The sequence below is a fragment of the Acanthochromis polyacanthus genome, chromosome 21, assembly GCF_021347895.1.
Source record: "Acanthochromis polyacanthus isolate Apoly-LR-REF ecotype Palm Island chromosome 21, KAUST_Apoly_ChrSc, whole genome shotgun sequence".
Lineage (NCBI taxonomy): Eukaryota > Metazoa > Chordata > Actinopteri > Pomacentridae > Acanthochromis > Acanthochromis polyacanthus.
The window spans coordinates 12365168-12387033 of record NC_067133.1 but is presented as its reverse complement, the minus strand read 5'-3'; the positions used below and the strand labels follow the sequence as shown (position 1 = coordinate 12387033).

Here is a 21866-nt window from a genome sequence, read left to right as displayed (position 1 = left end):
GTCTACTATTAAAGTAGTAACCAATGAAACAGTGACTAAAATCAAAACTGAAAAACACAATAAATACTTAAAAAATAAAAGATACAGCTCAGGAAAGGAGAAAGTCAGAGTGTTACTACTTGGATCACTAAAGGAAAAAAGGTGGGTCTTCAACAGTGAGTCAAAAATCTCTAAAGGTCGCTTTTACATGGAAATGAAAACTGTTGGTTGCCCTCAGTACTCCAACCGGGGTATGAAGATGCAATATGCTGAATTCATCCGTACTTTCCTGTCAAATTATATCAGCAGATATATCTTGAATAACTTCAATGCCATGAAAATCCCCACTTCTTCGAATTGCTTCGTTTAGTTTGGCGAAAGTCTTAGCAAATTTTCTGAGGGATTTGTGAGTCATTCATCTGTTTTCATTTTCAGTGTTGTCAGGTTTGCCATGGCAAACCTAACCAAAAAAATGGGGGACACCCAGGCGTGCTGGAACAGCGTCAAGTTATTGCGCAAAGGAACTCCTTTTACTGTGTCTTACTCATACGTTTAAAGGCTTTCCCTCTAGGGCTTCAGAGTGTAAACACAATTATTGTCTCTGTGGTAACATAACAATAGTTGCCATCTGAAAGTGATGAAGTGAAACATAAATATGAAAATAAAAACAGTGATTTAAAATTCTGACTCATGTCTCCAGGCTACACCAGCTTATGTAATGGTATACGTTGTGCGTCATGACAAAACATTAGATCAGTGTTGGAAATATAAACATTAGAATGCACCCCTCCCTGAAATCAAGTGGAGAGTCAAAAAGAAACAAGACGTAGAACATATTAAATATTCTTCTATTAAAAGAATTTAATAAAAGAAATTTACAAAACAAGAATACACATTTTTACAATATTTTTATCCACATTTAAAAAATTACAAATTATTGAAAATAGAACAATTATATTAGTAAAATACATTTCTGAGTAAATGCTTGTAAAATGCGTTTACATTCGTCATAGTTTACTTAGTCTGTATTGTCAACACGGTCTCACGGGGATTCGTGAAACTGTTACGTAAATTTTTTGTTTCTTTTTCGTGCGCACCAACACGATTTCGTCATGTTTTTCGTGCCGCTCACCACGAAATGTTTTTCGTGTTGCTCACAACGAAACCCGCTGTGGTAATCACAGCTGAAAGTGGTTTATACCAGCGGATTCATGACGATCTAAGCTGTCCATCGGCGTATACTGCTTGTGTGATCGCGTTTGCGGCCGCCGGACATTCTTGAAATTCCTATGCTAATTGGTAAGTGTACCACCGGGTTATGGTTAGGTTATGGTTAGGGTTATGGTTAGGGTTATGGTTAGGGACGATGTCATGCAAAATATAGCGTTGGATTCGCCATGGTTTTACATTAAAAATATAATACACACATTCGTTTGAAATACGTTCTGGGTGGCACGAAAAGTCCGCCGTTTAAAATACATTGGTGCGCATTTCGTGGTGAGCGGCACGAAAAACATGACGAAATCGTGTTGGTGCGCACGAAACCGAAACAAAAATTTACGTAACAGTTTCACGAATCCTCGTGAGATCGGGCTGGTATTGTACACATTTTTCAGATGTCTGGCTTTTGCTGTCAGCGCCATCAAGTGGCTTTGGAATGAAGCTTTTACAGACAGTATCAGAGTAGTATTTAGAAACTGTCATGTTTTTAAAAGTAACGTACAAAAGCACCGTTTTATAACTGCACTTCCATGTTAGATATTGCCTTGTCCCTTTGTTCTCATGATCACTGTTCTCCCTTTAATACTGGTGTTAACACCGAAATTTGTTCTCAGAAGCTCAATTTAAGAGCTATTATAAATAAAAAAATTACATAAATAGCATGAAAACATTTGGATTTTGATTCTGAGGTGAACAATTATTTGTTTCTAAGCAGACTTTCTCTGTGTGTATGTATATATGTGTTATTTGTTGTTCTGAAAGCTCTCTCATATACACTGTGCATACTGTGAGGTTATTTTTACTTCAAATATTAGCTAACATTCATACCAGTGATACTGCTTGTCTACATAGTAATATCTGGTGTCTGTAGCAGTGGTTGCGGTTGCACTAGGAGTCTTTGGTTTTACTTAAAGGGAATGTGTCGATCCATTTCTGTGTTCGGGAGAGACACTGATTCCAGTCATACATGGGGCGATACTGGAAATACCGCTGGGCTTTATCTGTGCCCACTGTGAAGGTGGTACTGGCCACGGCTAAGGTGTAACTGTTCAGTAACGGCGTGTAGTTGTACACGGGGCTGAGTATCCAGCGGAGCATGTCATTAAACATGGCCAGGAACCAGAGCACCAGTCCTGGGATGCGCTTCTTTCTGAAGTTAAATGAGGAGAGCAGCATCATGTTGAAATTCTCGTAGCTTTTGTAGGGCGAGTCGTCATAGCAGAAGAAAGCTTCACCTCCTATCTTCTGCGGGTTTTCCCTCAGCGCTCGTGCTGCCAGTAGATGCATCCAGGCCACATTACCTAGCAACACAAACAACTTGGTGAATACCAGAGTGAAAGGTGGAGCATGTACTTTAGGACTACTTCAGCAACAAAAAGGGACTTAAGAGTACGTCTCAAGGCTAAAGAATGAGTACTGAGTGGGTTTTATTCTCTGACATTTTATGGCCTTGTTAGGAACTTTTCTTTTAACAAGTTCCTAGCTACAATGTATTGTTAAAAGTTGAACTCAGAGACAGAAAGTACAAAGTATTGTCAGTTATTATACTGTATACAAGTATAAGTATATAAGTATTGACCCCCTTCAAGTCAGTATTTAATTTCTGCATTAAGCCTGCGTGGATACATATCAATCAGCCCTGCACATCTGGACAACACATGTTTGATATTAATTCACAAGAAATCAATTCTCACATGGAAGAGTCTATTTTTTTAACTTCTTGTCAAAAAAGGTAAATTAAACTGCAGTTCAATGTTGAAAAGTCCAGGAAAACTTCCAGAGGGAGTGAATACTTTGTTTTAAAACAACACCTGAGGCAAAGTTCTTTCCATGTTGAATATTTCTAATTTATTGATAGTAGTTTGCAGAAATCCATTTTCACTTTGACATGAAATAGTTTTTTTTTTTTGTTTTTTTTTTGTCAGTTCTTGTCAGAAAAGGTCAAAAACTGTGGTTCATCGCTAAAAATCCATTAAAGGGGAGAGCTTCCAGAGGGAGTGAATACTTTTATACGTATTGCAGCACATTTAAAACAACAGCTGAGGAGGGGAAGTTCTCTCCACTAGAGAAATAAGATAAAGGAGTTACAAATTCATTTGAAGAGTTTAAAAAACTAAGTTAGGACCTTACAGTGTTATTTATGATTAGAATTTTCCTGAGCGATCCAGCAAAATCAAGACATTTGTTTTCTAAAAAGGTTTTTATCCAACAACATCAGTGCAAATGCAAAAACTAGAATACAGACTTTTAACAAAGAAACATCTCTTTAAAGCTAGTAAGGGAAGTACACTTAAATTGTTTCTGAGAAGAACTCTTGAGTAAATGTGCTGAATTACATCACAGCTGTGACCACATTACACTGACCTCATTGATAACGTGTGCTAACGTGCATGTTTCAGCAACTGACAAAATACCTACAGTGTCCTAGTAGTAAATTTGTTTCCCACCTAGTTTTGTAATGCCAGCATCTGGCACGGCTGGCATACTCATGGTAAAATGTCATGTTGGTCATTATTTATGTGGTCAGGACAGGACAGGTGTGGACAAGCGATACCATGAGGATGATAACTAGTCATCATTACAGCCGGAGAGGTTTGTGTTTATACAGCTGTTAAAGCAGATGTTGAATGATTGTGTCCACCTGGTACTGTTCAAAAAATCTATAAAACACCCGAGCTGTGAGTCTTTGTCATGTTGTTCCATGTATCTGTCTCTTGATGTTACAGTGTTTCTGCTATGCACTCACTCACTAGCAGGTGCTTAGGAGTTTATCTTATTAGGGGGTGCAGTGGTGATACTGTGTAGCTCTACTCTGAAGATTTATCAGGTGCAGAAACCTTCAGACTTCCTGTGTATTGTGGGGGAAGTACCTCTATGTGACAATTCTACTTCTGCTTTCAGCTCAAACCTTCCAAGTGTTTATTTAATGTCTACTGTTTCACGAAGAGAGAGTAACGTAATTTCGATTCTTGGTATGTCATGTACATATTGAAGAACTGACAATAAAGCTGACTTTCAGCTCTGGCCTGAACATAAAGGCTTTTACCACTAGCAGTTTAGTCTACTTGCCTGTGCTTTCAGAGGTAAAAAATAAATAAATAAAAAATAGAGCAAACCACATTCAAAAAGTACTTTAAATTTGGTGGCTGCAACTCACAAAAACAGTCATTTTACCTGCATAGACCCGGCCGTGTTCAATGTGGTCCGGGATGCCACCCATGACCACGCCTCCTCTTTGAACACACAGCTCGTAGAAGTCCTTAATCAGCGGATGGCCTTCACCGTAAATCCCCGTCGGCCTCAAGGAGCAAGTGTACAAACACTTTCCGCTCTTCACCTGATTGGGGACAGGAAAATCATTCAATGTTAGGAATCAGACAGAACAGAAACAAAACTAAGAAAAAGGATTACTGGTCACAAGGAGGGGTTTGCTTTTAATTGTAAACAGCAGGAATGACACCACAGCGAAGCCACAAGGGAGGCCATGTGATATTTTTGTGGCAAAGTTGAAAGAAATCCCCACACTAAGTTTTTTCCAGGCTGGAATCCAACCGTATACAAGATTGCAACTGCTCTCACATTGTGTTGCACAGTCTTCAGAGTCTAAGATTACAATAATACACTGTATCTGGGTTAAGTAAATTTTTTTTGCATCATTTTAAAATGATGTCAACATCAGCAAGTCTCTAAAGTACACGAAACACTTTAAATATGCTTTTAATAAATCTTCCTACAGCTATTTATTTCCAAAATGTTGCCACTGCTAAGACTGTAAATGTATAAAATGTGTTTAACAAGGGAGAAAAAAAGAGCCTTTATTGGTGAAATGAATTGTAAAACATGCTGTACCTTCATGCCATTAGCGTCAAGCACAATTTTCTCTGCCTTTGCCTTGGTTTTTGGGTAGGCCATAGTGTGTTTGATGAGGTAAGGCGTATCTTCATTCCCCCTGTACAGACAAAAGTGAAACAATGAGTGAGGCGCTCAGCAGAAAGCAGGCAGGCTGTGCCGTCTTGACCTTTTCACATGTATGAGAGGAATGTGTTTCAACAGGGGCCAAATGGACAACTCAGAAATGAAGCTTCCACGGAGACAGAAAGACTGTAAAGGAAACATGAAAATAATCAGAGTAAGGATCTGAGTATCAGGTTTTCTTTAAAGCTTTCATCTTAACTTGTTTGCATTTGCAGAGCCTGTGCAGAATCAGTCCTTCCAACAAGAGCAGACAAAGGCTCGTTCTTGGAGTCTGACCTAATGTTATGATGTCAACAGAAACACAACTGCAAAACTTCTGATGCAGCTGGAGTTGTGTACGTGCCAACCTGCTACACGTGCACACCACCCAACACTATCAGGGAGAGATGCAGTGATTCCTGATACTGCGAACCGTCATAAAACCATAACTGCCCTTTTGTTGAAATGTTTTAGGCCAGATTTTGATCTATCACAGTAAAAATCGTCACTTGATTGCAGTTCTTCATGGTAAATAAGGCAGGACAGACTTTTCCACATCACTCTGGAAGGATTATGTAACATAAATGTGCATGTGATTCTTGTTTCATGTGCTTGATTAAGTTGACTCACAGTTACGCATACTGGTTTTTATATAATCGTGCCTTTAAAGGCTTCCACTCAAGTCAAAGAATTTAAAGGAGCAAAGGTGGCCACATTTTGTTTTGTAAAGTCTTTGTAGTAAATGGACTGGAACAAGTGGAAAAAAATGTTTCAAAAAGTCACCCTCAACACATATAACTAAATAAACATCACCAGGCCGGGGGAAAAAAAAAAAAAAAAAAAAAAATCACAGAGCTCTGAGTCACACAGGTGTGACCTCTTTGTTCATCATGTTTGTTTCTATTTTGCTAAATTGTCTATGTTATGGCCACGTCTTTGCTTCCAGCCACCAAAATATTCCACTTATAAATCTGAGGAAATGTCGCTTCCGAGAGTTTTGTTTTCAGTTGGAAATCTCGTTTCCAACCACGTCTAGTCAATAGTAGCATCCAAGATGTCGTGATCAACAAACAAGAGACGTTTGTGGATCATTATGAGGTAGTAAATCTCCTTTATTCACTGGTTCTTTGGTGAATAACTGCCACTAAACAATAGGATTGTTCCTACGTTGTGTTGTGACAACTGGTAAAGCGTGTTTCAAGTCTCAGACATGTCGCTAACTGGAACCTTACGTAAGCCTCATCTGTCAAAACAGACAGATTCAAACAGTGGTTTCTGTTTCATGTCTTTTCATTCCACATTCTTTCTTCTAAAAGGAACTTAACACAACGCTGATTTGACCTCCAGGATACTGTATGTGTTCCTCATATCTTTTCTGCATGGGCGTTGTGTTTTCCATGAGGATACGTTCAAGGCAAGACGAGAGAAAAGACCAAGAACAGCGACCGCAGAAAAGGAACTAAAGGAGTCAAAGCATTCCTCCAAATGGGGAGTTTAAATTACAACCATGTGGGCTTGGAGAGGAAAACATTTACACACAGGGTCACTCAGTCGACACAAACCTGAATAAACTAGTATATTACAGTAGACAGAATGGCATCTTTGAGTTTTACCTCCTAAAGTGGTCTCCGTTGATGTTGGGCCCAATCACCTCCATGCTGCTGGTGTAAACCAGGCACTCGATGTTGCACTCCACACAGGCATCAATGACATTCTCCGTCCCTGACAGGAGAGAAAACATCATTATTTATAGCACAGTGGATGGCTTGGATGGAGCACAGCGGTTTTTACAAGGAAACACACAAGGTTTTCCTATGAAACCACGTCTGAGATTGGCACAGCTGGATTCCTTCTTTGTGTCTGAAGGTTCCATTGAAGCAAAACTAACATGATCCTTGAAAGTGAAGTAAACACAGCGTAAAATACTTAACAGGATGCAAGTTTTGAAATTAGAATTGGAAGCATAAGGAGAGAAACATGTGATTTATCAAAGATGCAATGTGATCCACATGTGTTCTGCTTAGCTGATAGGAAACTACTCTTCTCTCTGTGCCATAAAACCCCAGCCTTTATCATCATCAGTGGACACACGCTGGAAAGAAATACGGTCAGTGCGTAATGTAGGAAACTAGATCTCTCATTACTGTATGCAACACATTTTCCAAGTGCTTCCAATTTCCCATATTAAGGCTGCTGTTGACTTTAAGTAGGCTGGAGTTAAACTTGAATCGCACAGGACTCAGTTCACTGTACAGTTGGCAGAGGATGAAAAACGCTGATGAGGATCCGCTGGAATCCGTTTCAAGTGTGAGAATTCATGGTTCACACTTCAACTTCCTTATCATGCAGCTGTTGGGATGTCAGATCAGTCTGAGGGCTCCAACAAGGCAGAAACAAAGATCCAAACTGAACCGAATGAGTCTGAAAATGGTGCAGTGTAATGACTGGAAACAGCGATAATGACCGTCTTCTGTAATTAGCCTAATCACCATAAACAGCAGGGATAGTTCAGAATGTAATTAAGTTTACAGGTATTTAGTCATGAGTGTTGGACAAAATGAGATTTTGTCACGATGGCTGCTCTCAGTGAAGTATTAAGGATCACCAAAGTGCTCCAACCTTTAAATTAATCATTAGCATTTTTGGTAATCGCTAAATCGGTTCAAATAATTTTGCACAGGAAAAATGGAAATTCTCTGGTTACAGCTTCTTAAATCTAAACATTTTCTGGTTTCTCCCCCCCCCCCCCCCATCATAGCACATTGGAAATCTTTTGGGCTGAGGACAAAACAAGACATCGACTTGGGCTTTGAGAAACACTAATTGACATTTTTCACCATTTTCTGACATTTTATAGATCAAACAATTAATCGAGATAATCAACAATAGAAATAATGATGTGGATGCAAATGTGTCCATCACAGTTCCTGTCAATCTCTTACGTTGAGGCAATTCACTAAAGGATTGAAAACTTTGAGCTGCCAGAAAGAAAAAAAAAAAAAAAAAGATCACGGTCACTGGGATTCATCCTCTAAAAACTATAAATAGTTGTCAAGATATTTAGTTCTGGACAAAAATGACAGACTGAGGTTATCAGTATTGCCAGCTGTGGTGCTAGAATTATGAAAAACCAAGCAAATCTCACCTCAAGACATAAAAAAAAAAAAAAAAATCAAACATATCCAAAAGTAATCAACTTCTAAATACAAGTAAAATCAAAGCATAGGTAGTCAGAATGGTTTGTTAAAAGAAAAAAAACTATTTATTTATGATAGAACTGCAGCTGCACTCAGATTTTTATTTACACAGGAGATTCTGACTCATCAAACCAGGAAAGGTACAGATAAAAGAGAACTGCAGTCCGTTTAGGTAAGCCAGTTCCAAAGTCCTGGCTTTGTGCTCATTATCATAACTTGCTGGGACATCTGATGGCACATTACTGGATTTTGTTCCAGCTGTGCTCTCCTGGTTGCAACAACATCTCCTGCTGGTTAAAACTCAGCCTCTCTGGGACAGTTGTAGCTTTAGTGACTAATTCTAAGAAGTAAATTTGTATCTCTGAGATGAAGAATAGGGAGTTAACAGCCATCTGAAAAATGATGGGAAGCAAGCATAGAAACCCTCTGAGACCAATTTAGGAGAAAAAACCCTTGAAATTCTTGTAATATTTCTCCACTGGAGGAAGCCAGACTGAACCGCCCTTGCTGAAGAAACGAAACAGAGTCATTGCCTTGGTTTCTGTGAGAGCTTTACACAGGTGCATAAATATATGAAGGAATTTGATCGTTTTTGGTGCATGGAAAAAGTACAACATAGTAATTCCTTCTAAAATCATTAAAAGCCCTCTGCTCGACCACCTCTGACTTACTTGAAATGTTTTAATCATGAACTGTGGATATTTAAAATGGTATCTGTGAAGTTTTTGCTTGATTTATGAAGGACTTTCCAAGATATTCCTTTTTGGAAAAACTGCCAGTTGTCCTACTTTCAGCAGGTTTTTATTAACTGAAATTTGAAACTGAGTGAATAACAACAAAATGTCAGGAACTATTAGAGATAAAAGCCTTAAATCTTTGCTTGTATTTGTTATGTCACAGATTAATGATCAGTATTGAGCAGATCAAATAGTCTCTGATTATGGGAGAGTTAAAATATGAAAAAAATGAAAACATCCTGAAAATTCCCATCTCTGAGCATGTTAACAAAATGGCTTGATAAGGAAGAAGTAAACTAGGGATATTTTCTGAACCATATGTAGCTGCATGTCACAATAATACAGAACAGAAAATTTGGACTTTTTTGAAAAATATGAAATACTTGGACAGAAAATTTCAAAAAGTTACGGAGCAGGGAAGACAAGTTGTACCACGAGTCTTGGTAGATATTGATAACTATAAAACAGTAAAATACAAATAAAAATAAAGATATTTAATCTACTTGTCCAGTATTGCAGATTCTGAAACAATGGCATGATGAGAAAAAAATGTAATATCAGGTTTCTATTTTAAAACATGCTGAAAGACTGTAAACACTTTAAAAGAACATTTCATTTTAGAGAGGATTTGATACATAACATTTCCCAAACATGTTCATAAATATCCATATTTATGTAATAAAAATTTTCAGCAAATCAGAGACGGTCGAGCAGAAAAAGTTGATGATTTGAGATAGAATGACCTGGCGCCATTGTGAAAGAAATCAGCCTCATCTAAGCATTAAAACCTCCAGACAGGAATGAGTCAAGTTTTCACCCAATTCAATCAACACTATGAGGTCTGTTGTCCTCGGGGGTTTTTTTTCGGAACATTGTTTGAAAAGCTCCCAGCTGACTTGGGTTGCAGATGACAAAAGCAGCTTTTGTCCGTTTGCCGAATCACTGCGGACGATTCCCAGTCATACAGTTCCACCAGAAACCATTCACCTAAACGCATTCATACATTCATTTTAATGTGAACAACATCGTCAGTCTGGATCAATTAAAGACGAGTTTTTTTGGTTTCATAAAAGACATGTGGCATGCTGCTGTCAACAAGATTGTTTCCTGAGTCACTTAAACCTCCTGACCGGAGACACGTTAGGAATTCAGACAAATAAGCTGCAGCATTTCCTGGAAACGTGCTGCTAAAGATGAGACTGGCAATATTTTGTGTTGCGCTTAATGAAATTCGTAAAAGTATCAAACTCAACAATAAGGACTGTGTTTCAAACACTGGATGAAGTTTATCCTCTGAGCCATGGAGCTCCATTGTTGTCTAGACACAATTCAATATGAGCTCCTTTATTAACTGAACCTGGGGCTGCAGTTCAGTCAGAGTTCATCCCACATTCACTTACCTGCTGCTGTAAATACCCACTAAAGCACCAAATGCATATTAATCGTCTCCAAAAAAACGCAGAAGGGAATCCTGATTTGCTAAAAACATCATGACCGAGAGGTTATCTATTCATTTATTTAACTATATATTTGGGCTGCACAGTGGTTTGGTGGTTAGCAATGTTGCCTTGCAGCTAGAAGATCCCAGGTTCACATCCTGGCCTGGGCCTGGGATCTTTCTGCATGGAGTTTGCATGTTCTTCCTGTGCACGTGTGGGTTTTCTCCGGCTTCCTCCCACAAACCAAACAATATGATGAGGCTAATTTTATGATTCTAAATTATCCGTAGTGTGTTTGTTTGTCTTTGCTGGGATAGGCTCAAGACCCTCTGTGATCCTAATGAGGATTCAGCAGCGTGTACGATATATTTGTGATCCGATATTGGGGCAGAACAGGAATGTTGTCAGTTTTGGTCTCGTCACTGGATTTGTAAAGAAAAGCACAGATCGATGAGCCACAACAATAAACCTGCTGACAGGGGAATTGAACAAAATGCTTTGCTGTGAAGCGTTGAGTCCTGGCTTTCATGTGAATGTTATCTCGACACGCATTTCCCATCTAAATATTGTTCCGGTCTATGCTCACCTCCCCATGGCAGCGGGACAATGCCACGCTGTGAAAAATTTCTCAGAAACAACGTCAAAGGGCTTTGACTCAGCCTATAAACTCTGACTTTGCCAACATTCCTGTGCTGGACCGTACAGGACATCAGCAGAGGTCTGGTGTTCACGCCCTGATGGGTCAGAGCTGCTTTTACTGCGATATGAAGGACCTACGCAGTATTACGCAGGTGGTTTTATTGCAGTCACTGGTAGATGCATGTCAATGACATCACTAGTTTTACCCTTTAAAGGCCCTCCTTGAGTGAATGTCAAATTTTTAAACCTTGTTAATATGGTCATGTAGTGATTTTTTTTTTATATGTTGGAGGATGTATCGTGCAAAATACGCAGTCAAAACCATGATTGAGCATTTTCACCTTTAAACTGCAGGGGACCAGTGGCAGTCTGGGGAAAAACTCCTGTGTTTTAGACATAGCAAAGCTAAAGCCAAGTCTCATCCATCACTTCTTGTATCATTCTCCTTCTTCAGAATTAGTTTAAAAAATGTACAACTAAATCACTCAAATACTTGGAAGTGTGCATTTCAGAACAGCGTGGGTGAGCTGGTGTGCTCGAGTGCTACAGAATTGCGGGAATTAATAGATTCGCACATTTTCGAAAAAACATCAGCTTTGAGTTACACCTGAGCCACTTACAGGCAGGAGGGTTTTCATGGATACAGCTTGTAAATATTTAACTTTTGCACACAGGATGACGTATCGTGCTCAGACGATTCGTCGACGCATCATTAGTTGCAGCCCTAATTTGAGAGGTTTAATTATTGACTGTGGCTGGAATTTAATAAATCAGCTGTCAAGTCAACAGAATTTCAACAGTGAACTGGTAAAGTGAGAAACTTAACTGCAAAAGAACAAGGTTATATCAACTACACAGAACATCTTGGTCATATAATACAATAAAACCCAGACACTACTTTGGATTTGGGTCACTTTTCACCCATGTTGTGCATCAAAGGCTTATCACTGATGTTACAGAGTCTTAAAACTGAGCAAAGTGTACAGTTCATTAACCCTTTGATGCACAACATACAGCCATGGCCATAAGTTTGGACACAAGTACCATGACGCTTGTGAATCTTAGAAAATACCACAAAATTGTCACTTACAATATACTTATGTTCTGTAATAGACATCAAAACAGACATAAGTCATGCTGTGTCCAAACTTATGGCCATGGCTGTAGGTCAAAAGTGACCCAAATCCAGTGGAAAATGGGCATCTCCTGACCCACGCTGTGCATCGAAGGGTTAAAGGCTCCAGCTGGTGTCATAAATCATTATTCAATCTCAACATTTTGGTCAGACGTTTTATTTGGCATAGCTGAGTCACCAATGAACAACTTAAAACCAGACAACCGCACTGACACACTCGCTTTATGCCACTCATACATCTATAAAAATAACCATGTGGTGCCTGTATTTAGTCAGTTATGATTGCGGTGAATGGTGGCACGGTTACTGTGAGATTCCCAAACGGTACGACGAAGAGGAAACTCTTGGCTCATATCCAAACTGACGAAACCCTTATATGGATTTCAACTTTTTAGCACCACAGTGACATCATGTGTCCCGCTGAGAGTTGAATTCACCGTCTCGGTGGAGAAATGCCTCTCTAATAGCATTCACAGTATTAGGTGTCACAGAAACCCACTCTAATAGCATTACGCAGCTAGAGTTTCAACTTGGAGAATGTGACAAAATAGACCTTTCAGTGAACCATTCATTTAGGAAAAAAACACTTGTTGTTTAGCTGCTTCATGCCAGTAATAGCCAGTCACAGTCAAGGAATGCACTCAGAGACCCTGGCGTGGCATTTCCATGAAAAAACATTCATAAAATCTCACCATCCTTACATGTTTCCTCTCCACCCAGCCACCAGTTTCCCTTGTTGTCACTGGGACCACTCCGCCCTTCAGTGCTCACCTGTGACGTTGACAGAGTAGATGCGTTTCTCTGGGACTCGGTGCCAAACGTCCACCAAACTGGCCGTGTGGATGACGACGTCGACCCCCTCGCAGGCCTCCAACACCTTGCTGTAGTCTGTGATGTCTCCCGGGATGACCACCACCTTCGTCCGCTCTGGGGGACAAACAGGAAGTCACAAAGTCACAAACTCCCATGTGATCTGGCAACAACAATGTCTTCCTAAGAATTCTAACAGGAAGCATAAACACATAATAAATAAAAGCAGGGAGGAGCTCAGTCACTCTGTTTACCGCAAGATTACAAAACTTTCTTTTGAATTTATGACAAAAGCGATTTTCTAGAGAAACCGCTGATTGGTCTGAAGATGCATCCTGCAACATACTGGCAGATTATCAGGATCATCTGTTATCTCTGATAACGCCCTTACTGTGAAAATTTTATTTTAGAAACAGTGTCACGAGGAAAACAAAAGGGCCTGCTGCCAAGATTACATCATTTATCAAAGGTAGAAACTACAAAAAAAAAAGAATCAAATCTAAGCTGAACAAACTTCATTAGACGTCTTTTTTTTTTTTTAAATCACCGAAACTAAATTGTTTGCTTTAACCTGAATCTTTCTGAAACAAAAAATTCTCCATTATTTGATGCAACAATAAAACCATTTGTGAATTAGCTCTGACCTACAGTCACTTGACAAAAATTCATGGACTTTTCAGTTGAACTGGAGGCACTGTTTACACAGAGCAGATAGGAGACAATTCTGAAAACAAATTAAAACCGTAAGTTCTAAAATGTTTAAAGCATGTAGAGCCACTATATTTGTTCTCCAGTGTGGAAAATTTTCTGAGAAAAAGAATCAAAGAAATTCAACTTTAGCTCTTTCTTTTTGTAATTTACAGCACTTTAGCTTTGTGATACTGAACAAAAGACTTGTTTGAGCTTTCTCTCCCTCTATTCATGGTTGTGCTGTTTCTATAGAGGTGCAGGACTTTACATTGCAGTGAAAAATGAGCCCACAGTGAATAGAAAAATGTGACAGGAGTAAAGACGGGAAAAGAAAAATGTCCAGAAATGCTTGGAGGCTCAGACGGTTAAAACCCGACAAGTTAAGGCACTTCACCACATTAATGCAGAGAGCAGCGCTGATCCTGCAACATTGCTTGAAGAACAAGAGACCGCTCCCTTGGTGGAAAACACATTTCAAAATCCAGTTTGCCCTCCAATGACTCGGACTGTGCCCTTAAAATTGGGCAATAAACTTGTGTTATCTTTCATCGACTTCTAGTTTATCTTTTGCTCATGCAGCGTCCTTGAAACACTGATATGTAGTAACAGTGCTGGACTTTTCAATGTCAGGTCAGGGATCCTCATTGGTAATTTTGCTTGGGGCAGATTGGAAATGTTGTCCCTTATTTAATAATTCATGGAAATGAAACACACCAGAGTCAGATCTCTGCTGCTGCAATTACAGCAGACCTTAGTCCCTTCACATAAATGGCAGCTCAAAGCTTTTTCCACTGTGGCAACTGAGGCGTCATTTGTGGTCATGCATTCCTCACACTAATGAGGACAGAAGCATTTTGTCGCACAGTGTAATTAACTGTATTTAATGTGACCATATACCGTACACGCCTTATGGAAACAAGCATATTTAATTGCTGTGGGTTTCTTCCAGTAAGTAGAACCTAAACATGACAAAAACAGATGGCATGTGAAGCAGGTCTGCTGCTTCCATGGAAGACTCAACACACCTTTCCACTTAATTAAAGGTGGTGACAGCGATGTCAACGCATACGACGGTAAGTTCAAACATCCATGTCCTGTCAGAGGAAATGCTGGAGAGCTGCCGTCATGACTGCAGGCTGACCCGGTGATGGCACAGCATAGGAGGGAAATAAATGCTTGACTATGTTGTTGCTGGGTTCATATTTTCCATGTAGAGACACAGAATCCAGCTTTATCTGAGGATCTTGTCACTGTGTCTCACACACTGCTGATACTGGCTTCATTCACACAGCTGTCTTCATCAATTAATCATTTCTAATTAAGAAATGGACTATACTCAGTTGGCCATCAGTGTCACAGTTTAGTAAAACCTTACACTAATAATGCACCAGACAAATTGTCACTTTGATTAACAGGAATCTTTCAGTGTTGTTCAAAAAAAGATGACATGTTTTGTTTTTAAATTCCTATGTCCTACTCAAGCAGAAAATACTGCAGATGTTGAAAACCAGGAAATAAAAATTGAAGCAAAGCAATTCAATTCTGCAAAAAAAAAAAAAAAAAAAGCGTACGTGCGTTTGCCGGCAGAGATAAAACCTTAAATGAGCAGAGTTCAAAATGCAGTTCGGTGAATGAGCCGCCTACCTGTGCTGAGTCCCTTTAAATCGGGGTCGATGTGTCGGTCAAACACTCGCACCTCCACCAGCTTGTCCTCCTTCTCCAGCAGAACCCTCAGGAGGTGTTTCCCGAGGAACCCGCAGCCTCCGGTGATCAAATAAACGAGACCCTGCTGGTGTTCAGACATCCTTACTGACGCAGAATCAGCTGCAGCTTCTCTGTCTGTCTGTCTGTCTGCTTTCACGACACTGAGAGCTGCACGACTCTGCAGCCGGTATAAGTCTGAGGGAGGAGAGGAGAGGAGAGGCGTGGCGTGTCATGTTTTAGTGCGCTCAGCGGAGTGAGTGACTATCAATGTTGGTTTGTTTGTTGGCAACGCTGCTCCAAAGCAGATTAACGGTTCGGATTTCAGTGAATGTCAGAAATGACACATGGGCCAAATGGTTAGATTTTGGTAGGCGGCTTAAAGTCTGGATCCATGGATTTGTTAAAGATTTCTGTATCATTGCAAGATAGGCACGGAGTCACTGTAGCCTAACTATGACAACAAGTGAACACTATTAGCTGTCTGTTGACGTCACATGATGGTGATGCTACAGCAAGTCAATTGTTCCTTGGAGATGATACAAGGAACAACTGACTAAACAACGGGTGGCGGGAATTGATGGGACTCAGCATCCACACAGTTTCATCAATTATTCCTTGTATGATTTAAGTCAGATTTTTATTAGGATCACTATCATGTGATCATTGGAAGGCAGCTGATGTAGTGTTCACTTGTTGTCATGGTTACAGTGATGCTGACCTGGTAATGATACAGAAATATTTAACAAATCCGTGGATCCAGACTATAAGCTGCATTACTGCCAAAATCTATTTACTTGGTCCGTTTTTGAGTAATGTTGCTAACGGACAGACAAACCTGCAGATCGTCCCATTAGTGATTAATTAAAAAGTAAGGACCTTCTGTTTCTGATTCATTCTGTACTGCCTTTATATTATTTTTTTTCCTCCTTGGAGCTGCTGTAATGGTGAACTTTCCCCACTGTGGGAACAATAAAGTTTATCTTATCGTAATTGTAGGGGTGTCCCATCAATTCCCACCGCCCTACAGAGCTATATTTTAGAGTTTCCTCATATGGCTCAAATATTAAAAAGCTGCTCAATGCATGAATAAAAATTATCCAATTATGTTAACAAAAACTGTGAAAATAATGCAAAATCCTAATCTTAATGTCCTAAAAATGTGCAAAAATAAATAAATAATGAATAAATTCCATTTTCACGATACCTTCTGGAGTGACATACTTTTTAAAAACTGATTTTTACAGAAATTATAAACCGACAGACATGAACATCTTCACTAAAATGAACCACGAAATGCTTTTGCAATTATTTTTATAATTTCAATGATTTTTTTCCTGAATTTTACAATTTAACACATTTTTTTTCCAAATTATTATGATCAGATACATTCAATAAACTGATAGACCTGAATGTTAGTGAAAGTTCTGAAAGATTTTTCCCAAATTATTACAATAAAGTAATATGCCTACAAGTTCACCAGCGAAAATTTTATTTTCCAGTTTTTCCCCTGAATTGTTATGATCATAAACATTCAATAAACCAGTAGACCTGAATGTTCTACAGAGAAGCACAGTTACCTCACAGATGTTTCCTGGATTATTACAATCAAACAAGAGAGGTCCCGGGTTCAAATCCCGGACGAGCCCCCATTTATGTTACAACCCTGGCTCGTTAAATGGGTAAGGGAAGCAACATAAGAGCCAGATGGTTTTGGCTTTAAAGATTTTTATTACAAAGAAATGAAAATGAGGTACAAATAAAAGAAAAACGGAGAATACTAGTCACGACGTAAAAACAAATACAAACGAGAACAAAAATAGACTCTAAACTAGAGCGATTGGTTAACAGAAAAATCCTAAATGTACCCGAAAAACCTAAACAACAACAACGAAAAAGACTAGTGCCTCCACAATGACAGAATAACCGGATGGCTAACAAAGTTTCTACAACGACGAGGCACATGAGCAAGGCTGGAAAACAGCAACAAGCCGTCTATCCTCAGGCACTCCAGCTTCTTATCCTGAACCAGGGCCGCACCGGATTGGCTGACGAGGGCACAGCAGCTGATCCCAATCACCCAGCACAGGTGGAGCGGATTGACAGCAGCCTGGGAAAATAGACAGCCACACACACACGTACACACAAGCACAGGGGAGGAGCGCACACACAAGCACAGGGTAGGAGCCAGAATACGGCTATGGCCGTAACAAACACCTTCAATAAAGTGTTCATAGGTGCTCAAGATTTCTTAAATATCCAATATCTTATTTTGGAAAGCAAATAGTAGTACACACCACTGAAAATTTAGAACTCTTTTTTTATTCATACAGATTAAAATTTAAAATATCAACTAAACTTTTCCAAATAATTCAGCAGAAAAAGAAGAGGGTGAAATTGAAAGTGTCCAGATTTGCAAGACTGATTGAAATAACTTATTTTACATTTTATGTTTTTGTTCAATGGAAATTACTTTGTTTTCACTGACATAAAAGAGTCTTTTGGGGTAAATTTTCGTCCAAGAAAAGCCTAATTATAGTGGCCACAACTGAAAGCAATACAAGGGAAAAGCGTCCAAATGGGGCGAATATTTTACTGGTACTGTAAGTGGACAAACAGTTAAAAGTTTCACAACCCAGATGTTTTAAAGCTACACTAATGTGACCCCAGCGTTGGAAAAAAACAAAAATGGGAGCTATTTTGGTGTCGACACTGAGCGAGGAGCTCTCTTAGAGATTCAGGCGCCGATGCATTTACACACGTGGACAAAATTGTTGGTACCCCTCAGTTAAAGAAGGAAAAACCCACAATTCTCACTGAAATCACTTGAAACTCACAAAAGTAACAATAAATAAAAATTGATTGAAAATTAAATAATCAAAAACAGCCATTACTTTTGAATTGTTGATTAACATAATTATTTAAAAAAACAAACTAATGAAACAGGCCTGGACAAAAATGATGGTACCTCTATAAAAGATTGAAAACTATTTGACCAGAGTGACATGATTAACTCAGGTGTGTCATTTAATTGACATCACAGGTGTTTCCAAACTCACAATCAGTCAGTCTGCCTATTTAAAGGGAGACAAGTAGTCACCCTGCTGTTTGGTGAAAAGGTGTGTACCACACTGAACATGGACAACAGAAAGCGAAGGAGAGAATTGTCCCAGGACATCCGAAAAAAAATTATAGACAAACATCTTAAAGGTAAAGGCTATAAGACCATCTCTAAACAGCTTGAAGTTCCTGTGACAACAGTGGCTCATATTATTCAGAAGTTCAAGACCCACGGGACAGTAGCCAACCTCCCTGGACGTGGCCGCAAGAGGAAAATTGATGACAAATTGAAGAGACGGATCGTTCGACTTGTATCCAAAGAGCCCAGAGCAACCTCCAAAGAAATTAAAGGTGAACTCCAAGGCCAAGGTACATCAGTGTCAGATCGCACCATTCGTCGTTGTTTGAGCCAAAGTGGACTTCATGGGAGACGACCAAGGAGGACACCACTGCTGAAAAAAACTCATAAAAAAGCCAGACTGGAATTTGCAAAAATGCATGTTGACAAGCCACAAAGCTTCTGGGAGAATGTCCTTTGGACAGATGAGACCAAACTGGAGCTTTTTGGTAAGGCACATCAACTCTATGTTCATAGACTCAAAAACCAAGCATACGAAGAAAAGAACACTGTCCCTACGGTGAAACATGGAGGAGGCTCAGTAATGTTTTGGGGCTGCTTTGCTACATCTGGCACAGGGTGTCTTGAAAGTGTGCAAGGTACGATGAAATCTGAAGACTATCAAGGCATTCTGGAGAGAAATGTGCTGCCTGGTGTCAGAAAGCTTGGTCTCAGTCGCAGGTCATGGGTCTTCCAACAGGACAACGATCCAAAACACACAGCCAAAAACACCCAAGAATGGCTGAGAGAAAAGCGTTGGACTATTCTAAAGTGGCCTTCTATGAGCCCAGATCTGAATCCCATTGAACATATGTGGAAGGAGCTGAAACATGCCATTTGGAGAAGACACCCATCAAACCTGAGACAACTGGAGCTGTTTGCTCATGAGGAGTGGGCCAAAAATACCTGTTGACAGCTGCAGAACGCTCATTGACAAATACAGAAATCGTTTAATTGCAGTGATTGCCTCAAAAGGTTGTGCAACAAAATATTAAGTTATGGGTACCATCATTTTTGTCCAGCCCTATTTCATTAGTTTGTTTTTTTAAATAATTATGTTAATCAACAATTCAAAAGTGATGGCTGATTTTGATGATTTAATTTTCAATAAATTTTTATTTATTGTTACTTTTGTGAGTTTCAAGTGATTTCAGTGAGAATTGTGGGTTTTTCCTTCTTTAACTGAGGGGTACCAACAATTTTGTCCACGTGTGTATGATCTAAGAATAACGAATGTGCACTTCAGTCGAGTATGTCGTTGAAACCACAGCTGATGCAACTTCAACCGTCCAAACGCACACATTTTATTTTTACTGAGCAGCTCAAGTGTCTCAAAAGACAAGGACGTGTTCATTGTGAATTAAATATTATACTGTGGTCATAAGAAGATGTATAAGATTGCATAAGAAGATGTTCAAAGATCTAGAGCCAGATTGTCCAGACTGGGGATTGTCCACCCATTTTCACCATTATTCAAAATATTTTCCACATTTGACTCATATTTCAGAAGGATAATTGTATTTGCTGTTTGGCTAAAATTAGCAGACAACAATCTGTTTTAAACCCACACTTTACAGATCACTTTCAGTCACTGAACTTCAGCCAGATTTGCTGTTCAGGCCTTTTTCCAAACCGGTCAAAGTTCAGTGGTTGCTGTTGTGGTGTCATCTGAAAGGGAAGAAGGATTGTGTGATGTTTAAACCTCCTGTTGTCCTCATTTACAAGCACCGAAAAATATTGTTTTCTTGTCTGAAATAAATCCAAAAACTCCCCAAATTTTGGAAAATTTGCAAAATCTTTAAGAAGAAAATTCCAATAATTCCTTAAAAATTTCCCTTCAAAGCTTTATTCTTGTAAATATTTTCAGAAAATGAGTAAAAATCTCCCAAAAAATCATACAAATATCTAAAGTGATTACATATATATCAGTAAAACTTCTATTTTCTTTAAGAACATTCACCAAAAAAATGATTTTTTTTAATGTTCTCAAACATTTTTAACATTTCTTTTTTCTACCAAAAATGTTCAAAGTTTTCCCAAAAATACTGAAAATGTGGACATCAGAAGTTTCATTGTGAAAATATTTTTTCAAACTTTAAAGTGGGTCAATTCTGACCCACAGGACAACATGAGGGTTAAAGGTGACAGTGAGCAAACAAGCTTTGGAGATCTTTGTTCTTTTAAATCTGTAACAGAGGCAACATTTAAGACCCCCTCCTGTGTTTTATCTTGTTTACATGTCCATAGAGGGTTTTTGTGTGTCATGACTGAAATAAGCAGTCAATGCCATGCTTCAGGACTTCCTAAACCAGCAGCGGAAAATCTCAACAGCATGAATTCAGACTTCCAGGGTTAGGGCTGGCCACAAATCGAATTAATCAATCCTGTCAGCTTGCAGGGTGGGGCTTTCTACATCATTTTTCTTCTTCAGTCAGTTTCTAGTTTGAACATGAAGGCTTGAATCACTTCAATAGTACAAGTTTCCATTGAGAGGCAGAGTGTGGCTTTACAGTGTTTGAGTCATGGATGAGCTGGTTGGTTCAGCAGAGATGAGTTTTAGGGGTTTAATCAGTGACCAGAGAGGGACTTTAACCATTGTTTTGTCTTAGGGTCAAAATGACCCAGCCACTATAACATAGAAAACTCCCTAAATGGCCTTTTTTTTCAACCTTTCTAACCTCTACTCTAGTAAAGAAAACAGTTATACCATGTGTGATGTAATAAAAACAGGTGGTATCCACTGAGTAAACACAGTCTTTATGCCCTCTGAAGAGGGAATAACCCAGATATGCACAGAGTGTGCGATGTAGGACAGGTTGGTTCTTCATATGAACTAGATTTTTGGTTGAAAATTCAATTAAGCTGCTCTATTTTAGAGGCTCAGTGGAGCGGATCATTTTTGACCCTTAGGACAAGAGGAGTGTACAAGCATTGCAGGTCAAGCAACCCCCCAACTCCCCAGCAACCCATGGCAACAGCTGTCTTTGATACCAGATGCCACACTCAGCGGCAGAATGCACCCCGACAAACCTCAAAAACTGCTCAGGAGTGGCCCGGGGAACACGACAGAGCTAAGGTGTTCACCCGGGTTCCACACTCCCCAGTTCCAAACCTCACTGACCATCTGTGGGAGGATAAACCTGATCTACACTCAACAAAAATATAAACGCAACACTTTCATTTTTG

The 21866-nt window shown here is 39.3% G+C and overlaps 1 protein-coding gene across 1 annotated transcript; it reads right to left on the bottom strand.

Annotated features, from left to right (window-relative positions):
- Positions 1–820: 820 nt before the first annotated feature.
- Positions 821–15680, bottom strand: hsd3b7 (hydroxy-delta-5-steroid dehydrogenase, 3 beta- and steroid delta-isomerase). Its single transcript, XM_022195235.2, has 6 exons — positions 15446–15680; positions 13073–13228; positions 6768–6876; positions 5050–5149; positions 4375–4537; positions 821–2501 (listed from the first exon to the last, which is right to left on the bottom strand). The coding sequence occupies exons 1-6, from the start codon at positions 15603–15605 to the stop codon at positions 2089–2091; spliced, it is 1101 nt and encodes a 366-aa protein (XP_022050927.1). The 5' UTR covers positions 15606–15680; the 3' UTR covers positions 821–2088.
- Between the last annotated feature and the right edge of the window lie 6186 nt (positions 15681–21866).

Bases quoted from the DNA above. Each gene is read 5' to 3' on its own strand.
- hsd3b7 (XM_022195235.2), bottom strand. From the start codon at position 15,605: ATGTCTGAACACCAGCAGGGTCTCGTTTATTTGATCACCGGAGGCTGC. The intron at 6,877-13,072 runs GTGAGCACTGAA...CTCTCCTGTCAG, and splicing joins CTACTCTGTCAACGTCACAG to GGACGGAGAATGTCATTGAT. The intron at 5,150-6,767 runs GTAAAACTCAAA...TTGTCTGTACAG, and splicing joins AACGGAGACCACTTTAGGAG to GGGGAATGAAGATACGCCTT.